The sequence below is a fragment of the Acomys minous genome (assembly GCF_964271855.1).
Source record: "Acomys minous genome assembly, chromosome: 16".
Classification (NCBI taxonomy): Eukaryota; Metazoa; Chordata; class Mammalia; order Rodentia; family Muridae; genus Acomys; species Acomys minous.
The window spans coordinates 19,657,598-19,668,154 of record NC_140498.1 but is presented as its reverse complement, the minus strand read 5'-3'; the positions used below and the strand labels follow the sequence as shown (position 1 = coordinate 19,668,154).

The following is a 10,557-nucleotide window of genomic DNA, read 5'->3' as shown; positions in this document are numbered from 1 at the left end:
GTGTGCACCTACACACACAGAGAGATATATTCATATGATAAAAAATAAAGCGAATATGTGCTTTTTAAAAAATTAATTTATAAGCCGGGCGTGGTGGCGCACGCCTTTAATCCCAGCACTCGGGAGGCAGAGGTGGGCGGATCGCTGTGAGTTCGAGGCCAGCCTGGTCTACAAAGTGAGTCCAGGACAGCCAAGGCTACACAGAGAGACCCTGTCTCGAAAAACCAAAAAAAAAAAAAAAATTAATTTATTTATTTTGTATACATGCCTGCATGCCAGAAGAGGGCACCAGATCTCATTACAGATGGTTGTGAGCCACCATGTAGTTGCTGGGAATTGAACTCAGGACCTTTGGAAGAGCAGCCAGTACTCTTAACCTCCGAGCCATCTTTCCAGTCCTCTTTCTTTTGTTAAATATTTATTTATTTATTTTATTTATTATGTATACAATGTTTTGCCTGCGTGTACTCCTGCCCACCAGAAGAGGGCACCAGGTCTTATTACAGATGGTTGTGAGCCACCAAAGGTGGCTGCTGAGACTTGAACTCAGGACCTTTGGAAGAGCAGCCAGTGCTCTTTACCTCTGAGCCGTCTCCAGCCCCTCATTCTTCCTTCACAGCACATTCAAACACATGTTCCACACTCAGATGGCTTCATCCCCTGTAATCTCCCCCCACCTCACCTCCAGCAAAGTTGAGGATGGAACCCAGAGTCTCATGCAGGTTAGGTAGGTAAGCGTTCTACGACTGATTGACACCGCGAGACCCCCAGACCTGGCAAGAGTTTCACTACGTCATCACTTCCCCAACCGATCCTATGCTTTCAAAGGCCTTCTCGCTCAGCAACTGATGAGTCAGGGTCCGTGTCCTGTTTTGATTGGGCAAAGACCCGGGCTGCATGGATTAAAATTCCGCTGAATTTTTCCTGTCTGGAGTCTAGTTTGGAGGTTCACCTAGTTCCTCCATCTGCCAGCCAGTCACCTCATCCACCTGCCCTGAGATTAAAAATCCTTCTAGAAAGCCGGGCGTGGTGGCGCAGGCCTTTAATCCCAGCACTCGGGAGGCAGAGGCAGGCGGATCGCTGTGAGTTCGAGGCCAGCCTGGTCTACAAAGTGAGTCCAGGACAGCCAAGGCTAACACAGAGAGACCCTGTCTCGAAAAACCAAAAAAAAAAAAAAATCCTTCTAGAGGTCCTGGAGAGTTGGCTCAGAGGCTAGAGAGCAGTTGTTTTCTTAGGTAGAACACAACCTCTCCTAACTCCAGTTCCAGGAGTTCTGATGCCCTTCTGGCCTCTGTGGGCACCAGGGATGTGTGTGACACTCATAATTACATGTAGGCAACACACACAGTTATGTGGCATTATAAGTAGCAGAGTGCTTCTCCTGCATAATGCTATTTCTTTTTCTTTTTCTTTTCTTTTTTTTTTTTTTTTTTAGGATTTATTTATTATAGCCGGGCATGGTGTCGCACATCTTTAATCCCAGTACTCGGGAGGCAGAGGCAGGCAGATCGCTGTGAGTTCGAGGCCAGCCTGGTCTACAAAGCAAGTCCAGGACAGCCAAGACTACACAGAGAAACCCTATCTCGAAAAGCCAAAAAAAAAAAAAAAAGAAGATTATTTACTATGTATACAATATTTTGTCTGCATGTGTTCCTGCACTCCAGAAGAGGGCATCAGATCTCATTACAGATAGTTGTGAGCTACCATGTGGCTGCTGGGAATTAAACTCAGGACCTTTTGAAGAAAATCCAGTGCTCTTAACCTCTGAGCCAACTCTCCAGCCCCGCTATTACTTTCTTCTGCATGTTTATTTATGCGTATGGTGGTGTATCTGCATGTATCTGTACACCATTTGCATGGAGAGCCCACCAAGGCCAGGAAAGGGTATCAGATACTCCAGGTGGCTGTGAGTGCCCGTGTGGCTCTGATAATCAGTCAGTGATCTCAGGAAGAGCAGTCAATGCTCTCAACTGCTGAGCCATCTCTCCAGCCCCCCCCCCTACAATTTTATTATTTTCACAGAATTGTTGACAGTTCTGTAACCGAGACAAATTGAGGCAATTTAGACAAACAGTGTAAAATAATTGCTTCCTGGTCTTTTGGCTAACGGCATCTGTAAAACAACAGAAAAGGAAGGAACCGAATGGTTTCTAAGTGGAATACAGTCTTGTTAACGATACACCCATCTATGAGGGTCAGCTGCCCTGAAGCCCACCTACTTCCCGTCACTATGCCCACCCAGCAACCCCTCACTTCCTTCGCCCAGTCCTGCCAATCACCATCCCACTTCTGTCTACAATTTTGACTATTCTAAATAAATATCCAGATATAGCAGCTTGTGCCTGCATTCCCAGATAGTTAGGAGGCTGAGGCAAAGAGGATTGTGGGATTGAGGCCAAGCTAAACCTTATCTCTAAAGAGGAAAAGATTGAAGATCATGTGTATTTCAGCTGCCACTGTGAGGACATACCTGAGAGGGACAACTTATTTGACTCAGGAGTCCCAAGTTTCCATCTCTGGCCAGATGGTTCTGTCACTCTTGGGTCTGTGAGAAGCAGGGCATCATCGGGGGAGCCACAACTTGTGACCAGGGAAGCAAAGAGAAACGCAAAGGGCTGTTTCAATACTCTCTTCAACGGGGTGTCCAATGTTCTCCCTAGGTCCACTACCTCACAGTTGGACCTTGATGGTACCTGAGTTAGTTCAGATGGACTAGGTGTGGTACTCACACTGTAATCCCAGCACTGAGGAGGTAGAGGGAGGGGGTTGGGTTTAAAGTCATCTTCAGTGATAAGAGTTCTAGGTCAGCTGGGCTCCATGAGATCCCATCTCAGAGGGAGGGAAAGCATCACAAAGTCCCCCAACACATGAGCCTCAAGGGCACCATGCTAAGTGATGAGGAAGCAGACACAGCCAAATGGTACCACTTAGATGAGGTCATGTATGTAATGTGTCTCCCTATATCCCAAGAGTTAAAGGCAGTGCTAGGAAGTGAACCCAGGGCTTTGTACATGTACGCTGACCACAGAGCTGTGGTGCCCAGGCCTCAGTGGTTCTGCTATCTGGATATTACCTGAGGTTCACTACAATTCCTAAGTACTAAAGGGAAAATTCTAGAAATACACAATTCACTTTATCTTACTATCGTATTACAATCATCTTTTTTTGTTTTGCTTTTCATGATAGGTTTTCTGTGTAGGCTTGGCTGTGCCAGAACTCGCTTTGTAGGCCAGGCTGGCCTGGAATTCAAGAGATCCTCCTGCCTCTGCCTCGTTAGTGCTAGGATTATAGGTATGCGCCACTGCACCCGCCTACTTGAGGAGAGTGGTGGCTATGGGACAGTAAGTTTGATTTTTCATTTACAAAGGGTGTGCGTGTCCAATAGTCCACATATGGCAGTCAGAGGATAGCTGTACTCAGCATTACAGGTATACCAGGCCCGTCTTTTAAAAAAGCTTTTGGGGACTGACCTCTACCCACCTCCCCCAGGATTTCCCAAACTTGCTATGTATTAAGAGGGTGACCTTGAACTACTCATCTTCCCCCTCCACAGTGCTGGGATCACAAGCACGCGCCACACCTATTTCTACTGGTTCTTTAGGTCTGTACTGGGAGGTTGAGTGGGTACAGCACCTTAGCAGTATGTGACCAATGTAACTACGACAGGAAGGAATGGTGCCTCACTCAGCCAGTATCAGAAGCTACTCCGTATACCCTCCCCAGAGCCGAGTTCAATTCCCAGCAACCACATGGGGGGAGGGGGGCTCTCAACCATCTATAATGAGATCTGGTGCCCTCCTTCTGGTATACATGCAGGCAAAACACTGCATACCTAATACGTAAATCTTAAACAAAAACAAAACAGTAACAACAAAAAACCCCCCTAAGCCTTGGTAGAATTCTCCATTGATTTCTGGGAAAGACTTTCCTACACTTGGCAGCAGGTGGCTGGAGGCGGTGTCAGAACACTGCAGCCCTACCTTTGAGGCGGCACTTTACCTCTTCCTGGAGGTGTGATTTCAGGTTACTCTTTCAGGCACAGCCTGTAGTGTATACTGAAGGTCTGCAGGCACACAAAGGGGAATCCCCGCTCTCCTACCCACCCAGTGCAACAGAACCTCACAGCAGTTAGCACAGAAAACATTGCTTTATTAACTGAATTTGCCAACACACGAGGAGTGCAGTGGGCTCCTTAGACATAGACCCTGGCGGGGCCGCAATCCAGAGCCCCAGTGAGTGAGCAGGACAGGACGGGGCTGGAGACTATGTAGCAGCGGTGGTGGTGGCGGTGGCGGCGGCAGCGGCAACACAATCATGCAGAGCACAGTGGGCACTGGCCACCCCGGGGGTGACCGGACATTCTATTGCTCGTTAAAGGGTTTGCGAACAAGGACAATGTACAAAAAGGAGAAATAGGTCTTTGCGGTAATGAAAAATACATTTTTCTCTACAAAGAAATCTTCTCTAATACAAGAAAATAAATATTGCAACATAAGCCAAAAATAATTTAAAATTGCTCTTTTCAATATATTTTCAATATTTCTCTTGTATATTAACAAATGGCACATCACTTTCTTTGAAACAAAGACAGAAGGTGTCTCCTCCTGTGACATTCATATCACCCTCCCCGCCGCCAACCCAAAATGATTTGGATGGAGCACAAGCGTGCATCCTCGAGGGAAGGCAGCAGGAAGTGGCTTAAAGAACGACCAAAGGTCCCCGACTCCAACACCTCTGGCTCTTCAGCCAATGTAGCCATCTGGGCAAGGGCATGGGAGGGTAGCCTCCTCAAGGACCTTACTACAGACATCGCCTATTGTCCTGAAGAGCCTCAGGCATGGGCGCAGGTTGGCCATATGTGGCAATGGGCAAGGAAACCCAAAGTCTAGCCTGCTGCCAACGTCCCTGTAGAATCAGGCTGTTGGATCTCTAGAAACCCCAGCACATCCCACAGGGTATCTGTGCATTGCACACACATGTGCACAGCACTCGGCTGTACGAACACACACACACACACACACACACACACACACACACACACACGTACACACACACACTCTCTCCAATACCTATGCCTGGGAACCTGGGTGGCTGGCCTCTCCCAACGAACCTGAGGCCCTTACGTTGCAAAGACTCTCAAGCCATTCACAGAGTCAGAGCTCATTTAATACAGTAAAGGAGCATTTCTCTCTCTCTTTTCTTTACTTGTTTCAAAATACACCTTATGATACACAAAAATACTTTCCTTGCACATTAGCCTGTGTCCTGTGATGATGAGGGAAGGAGGTGGGAAGGCAGCCAGGGTTGGTGAGAAAGGGGGTACACTAGCCAGAACAAGTTACGGGGTCCTTTCTGCCTCCCTAAGGAAAGGGTGGGGGGATGTGGACAACAGCGAGAACTGCCTCTGGCCTGGGAAAGGTACCTTGGTCATAGAGTGTGGCAAAGTCATCTACACCATGTGTGGCCTGGGAGGAACAAAGGGGCGTGGCTGTAGGTCATCCTTGTCCTCCTTGTGGCCCTGATGGACATTTTGGAAGTAGAGACTGGACGGAGACTGCTGTTGGGGTTGTTGGCCTGGTGAAGGGGTCCGCTAACCAGCCATCTTAACAGCCAACAGGGCTTTGTGACAGGCAGGAGTCAACTGCCAAGAGGCACAGAACCGAGGCCAGAATAAGCAGACGCTCTCTGAAGCTTCCCCCACTCGCCTGCCAGTCCAGGCCCTGGTGGACGAGTGCCAGCAGCGGCCCAGAAAAAAGGGCTGGGTTTACTACACTTATCATTAATATCTACCCAGAGCCCAGATCCTACCCCAGTGGAGGGGTGGGGGTTGGGGTACGAGAGGGGGGTCAGAGTGGTAAGGGCTACTCCCTCCCTCGCCCTGCAGCGTTTGGTTGTTCTTTAAGCCCCAGTGCGCTCTGCGTCCTGCAGGTCAGACTACCAGGCAATCCAGCAGAAGAGGTTGAGACCCGGAGGGGACCCAAAACACAGGGGTAGGGAAGGTCTGTTCAAAGGCAGTAAACAAGAGACTAGGGTCGGGGTGCTGACACTGAACACTGAGCTGTCACTACTACCAAGACAGGCAGGCAGACTAAAGTCTATGTGGTAGCCAATGCCATCCCGATGCCCAGGATCCTTGGAGCCCTCACCCCACACCTCGGAGTCCATTTGGATTGGACATGTTTGTCCAAGTCCGCCAAGCTGAAGTCATTGTCTTTTGTTTCTCATTTTGCTCAAACTCACTGTGTGTCGTACCTTGATGGTTTTGGAGTCCGAAGTGGGTGAAGGTCCTGTGTATTTGCTCTTTGTGTATCTGTGTGGTGGCGATGGGGGCGGGGGCGGGGGTGGGGGGGAAACCACGCTGGATTCACAGTCAGGATTCTCCTCCCCGCCAAAGTGGGGGAGTCCTCAAAATGTTTAGGACCACATTCACAGCAGCCTAGCCCAGGGACCATAAACCAACAACAGCAGCAGCGGCGGTGGCAGCGGCGGAAGTGGCGGCAGCAACAGCAGCGCAGCCTCCTCGGAGGCCTTGGGCCCTTCTCTGTAGATGTGTGCAATACCGAGTCCTCGGAACTTTGTTGCTAACCAACTCCTTCGAAAAGGAAGTTCAAGTTGACAGTTGTCAGGTCCGGGCTGTGCTGTGTTTATTATGGTCAAAATATTCTTTGGCATTCTTAGAATGATTCGACTGGTTCACTGGACTTTTGCAAGGTTCTGGTTGGAGAAGTTCTGGCTTTACCAGTGGTGGAAGTGACCCAAGAGTAATTTGTAAAAGAAAAAAAAAAAATGTTTTCACGGAATTCCTTTGTTCCCTGAGCTATCACCCTGGGGCCACTCCATCGAAACTCTTCCTAACTACCTGGGGGCTTAGAGGAGGTGGGGGGGGGGGGAAAGAGGTGAAGAGGGGTAGGAAAAGTGGGGGGTGGTGTCCAGAAGGGAGGGAAACGGGGTTAAGGCGCTAAGGGACAGAGGAATACAGGAAGATCCAGCAACAACTCAACCAGCCCCAGCAGGCCAACACTGGTCTGCCCTGGGCCCCGGGATCCCACTACACTTGTTGGAAGGGTGTTTCCAGAAGGAAACCAAAGAGGAAGCTCATCTCTTAGCAGGGCTAGGAAACTTCGAAAGGCAAACGGTCTGGTCTGGCCAGCTCCCATGTGGAGAGAGCAGACTGCGGCCGAGACTGGCCCCAAAGGAAGAAAGGAAGTTGAAGTCCCAGAGTGATTCTCTACAGCGGGCTGATCTGAGCCCCAAGCCCCGGGCTGGGCACTGGCCCTCCCTTGGAGCCTTCCACCCGTACAGGTGGCTGGCTGTTTGGGGAGTCCCCTGAGTAAAGAGCACAGCTCAGGAAGGATTCTGGGAACCCTCCCCAGAGCTGCTTGGGCTGGGCACTGGCAGGGACAGAGCAGCAAGGGGGGAGGGGGGTTGCGGGTGGGCGGGCAGGCCTCAGATGTCATGGGCTATTCAGGAGCCAGCAGGGGCCCCCTGCACCCCCTCAGTGCTTTCTCATATAAACTCGTTTGTGCTTTTGACAGTGAATAGACTGGCTGGGAATCATCTGTTATACTTCCTTTAGGGATCAGTGGAGTGCGGCAGGACACCCCCACCCCCAACCCGAAACCCAGTGTAATCTGGGGGAACAAGGTGGGGCAGGCCCTGGGATGGCCCATCTGCCATGAAATAATGCCCAAACGACAGTCTGTGTCACCCAGTGGCAGTGGGCAGGAGCCCTGAGCTCTCCCCCTCACCTCGTCTATATCAAGCCAGAAGAAGCCCTGGCGATGTTGCGTGGGCTGGGACAGGGGTGGCACATAGAACCTGGCATAGTGGCCCGTGGCTAAGGCCACGGGAGGAATCCTAGTGCCCTAGGCCAGCACAGAGGAAAGACAACGGAGTGGAATTCAGAACTCTCTCTATATTAAAAATAAAACCACAACAGAGTGGTGGGTCTGGGACACTCAGCAGTTGGAAATGGCAGTTGTGATTGGGCTGAGACCTTGTGGGGGACCTGGGTGAGTTAGGAGGCCAGCACCCCCATGCGAACCACCTCCTCTGCCCCTGCCTCCCTGGAAGCCCGTTGTACCCCACTGTCCTCTGCCTCTGTATCTGAGTCGCTCATCTCCTCATCAGAGAAGTAGCCGTCAGCCTCGGCGTCGAAGTGTAGGCTGACCTTTGGCCTCTCAGCCACAGCAGGTGGCAGTCCTGTCCCAGCATCTGACCTAGCACCCGACTTCCGACTGACCTTGATCTCTCGGGGTGGCCGGAGCCTGCCCAAGGGTTTGGGACTCACGGTAGGGCCAGGCACTTGGACATTCAAGTCGGAAGCCACGGGGCCGATCTCATCCAGGGTCTCGGAGGCCAGTGTTGGGGGGCTTTCCAGTACTGCTGGGACAGGACAGTCCCCAGCTGCAGGGCTGGACGGCAAATGAGAAGACGTCCTCCGTGGTGGCTTCCTGGTGGGTGGTCCTTGCATGCCCTTGCCGCTGTCAGCATCCTGGGCCCAGGCCTTCTTGGGTGCCTTGTCTGGAGTGGTCCGTGCACTGGGCCCGTTGGGCCCATCCTGCAGCGGGGGTGGTTTCTTCTTGGCAGGCAGGCGAGTGCGGCCTCGGGCCTTCCTGGCAGGGTCACCAGGTCGCAGTGAGGGGTCCCTCATGAAGCTGAGCAGAGTCTCTTCATCCTGTAGCAATTCCTCGGAGAGCAGACCAGGAGCAGGGTCCTCCCGGTGCCCACTGTTCAAAGACCACTCGCTCATGGCCATGTCTTCTGCGGTGATCTGCACGGACTGTGCCAACCAGCTGTTGAAGAAAGTGCCATCGATGGGGAAGGAAGTCGACAGACCTGAAGGAGGGGAGAGAGAAGGCAGGTGAGAGGCTTTAGGGGTGGGTGGGTGGGTGGGTGGGTGTGTGTGTGTGCGCGCGCGCATGCCCCCCACTCTTTCAGGTAGCTCAAGACAACCCAGCCACACAGGCAAGCCACCTTGTTCTGTCCATGCCCCACCAACCAGTGCCAGCAAGAATCGGAGCCAGACACGCGCCCCCACCAGCGTGATTGACTCTAGGACCAGTTTTCTAAATTGTAGAATGGAAAGGAAGCTGTGAGGTCCTTGTTCAAATGCTAAGAATTTCAAAGTGGCAAGAGGAGAGAGGCCACCAGGGGGAGCTGCATCTTTACAGCCAGGTCCCTCCAGCAGCTTGCAAGAAAACACCTGAGAGAGGTCTCTCTCCAACAGGGAGGCCAGGACCAGGACCAGCTTCCAGCTTCAGCTCTGGGCCCTATTTTGTTGAGGTTTACTGTGACTGACAAGAGGGCACTTCTTTTGCTCTCTATTATAGCTGAAGAAAAACTGGCTGTGGGTTGAATAAACAGAGCATTGGCTGTGGCTTTGGTGGGGGGGGGTGGACAGACCGAGGTGGGTGGGGACATGGACACAGACAGGATGGACTGACAACAACTCTGGCAGAGTGGAACAGGGACAAGGGTTTCTTGCAGTCCCCCACTCCCAGCATGGGATGGTTTCTAGGGACCTCTGGAAGGATCCAGCACCCTGGCCGGGGCAGCTCCTGCGTTAGCAGAACTCTCATCTCCATCCAGATAGATTTTCTTGGGATCTCAGGTGAGGTGAGGCTGAGATGCCATGGGCCTTGGAAGAAGACGGCTCGAAGTGGCTTTCCTCTGGGGTCAATCTGTGCTTTATGCTGCTGGCCCATCATGGGGTCAAGCTAAGAGGGGGAGGGGCTGCCAGGCTGCAATGGTCCCTGACTTACCCAGCTGCCCCAGGACAGACTCCGGCCCAGCCTTCACTTTCTCTTTCTTCTCGGGGCTGCCGCCCTTGGGAGCCTCTCGGCCTTTCTTCTTCGAGTCACACTTCTTGCCCTTTGCTCTCCTTCCAGAAGGCTCTGTGTTAGAGAAAGGGAGTCAAAGCTGAATGGCAAGCCAGGGTCGTCCATCAACTGTGTCTGTCATCCACAGTACCAAGGTCAGAGTCAGTGCGCTAGAAACAAAGGGAACTGGGGAGATCCAGGCTAACTGTGTACAATTGTGTGGATGATCTTGAGGCAGGTGAAGAAAAGTCCTTGTGGGACGTGGACTTCAGTATGACCTACAAAACCCACAGTCGTTCGAGAGTTCTGGTGGATGGAAAAGGTGACTGACAAGCTACGGAAAGGGCAGGAAATCATCAACTGGGAGTAAGAGGCTTAGACCCCCAGGCCTGACACCACAGCTAGCTCCTTGACTAAGCCTCTTGCCTAGGCCTCCTATTCTGCTTCGTAGTTTGGGTCCCACACCTGGTCTACAAAAGAAGAGTCTCCCCAACTGCTCAGCAGCAGAGGCAGGAGAGCTTTCTGGAACAATGTTAAAAAGAAGGCCAGGCGCGGTGGTGCATGCCTTTAATCCCAGCACTTGGGAAGCAGAGGCAGAGGGATCTGTTGGGGACAGGCTATATGGCCAATGTTTCTTCCATCTTGTCAGAGCCTAGGTTCCTATTTCTCCAGCAGTCTGTCATTTACCAGAAACCAGCTGACCCTGTTGTGGTTTGGCAGTTAGACACCTGTTGTG

The 10,557-nt window shown here is 51.7% G+C and overlaps 1 protein-coding gene across 7 annotated transcripts in view; it reads right to left on the bottom strand.

The window, feature by feature from the left end:
• Window positions 1-7,895: 7,895 nt before the first annotated feature.
• Window positions 7,896-10,557, bottom strand: part of JADE2 (jade family PHD finger 2) — a 46,505-nt gene continuing 43,843 nt past the window's right edge. For all 7 annotated transcript variants that reach the window (XM_084764129.1, XM_084764128.1, XM_084764132.1 and 4 more), the window contains 2 exons: window positions 9,765-9,896; window positions 7,896-8,838 (listed from right to left, as the gene is read on the bottom strand). In XM_084764129.1, coding sequence (XP_084620255.1) covers window positions 8,018-8,838; window positions 9,765-9,896 — 953 coding nt within the window. In that variant the 3' untranslated portion in view covers window positions 7,896-8,017. The remainder of the gene's footprint in view (window positions 8,839-9,764; window positions 9,897-10,557) is intronic.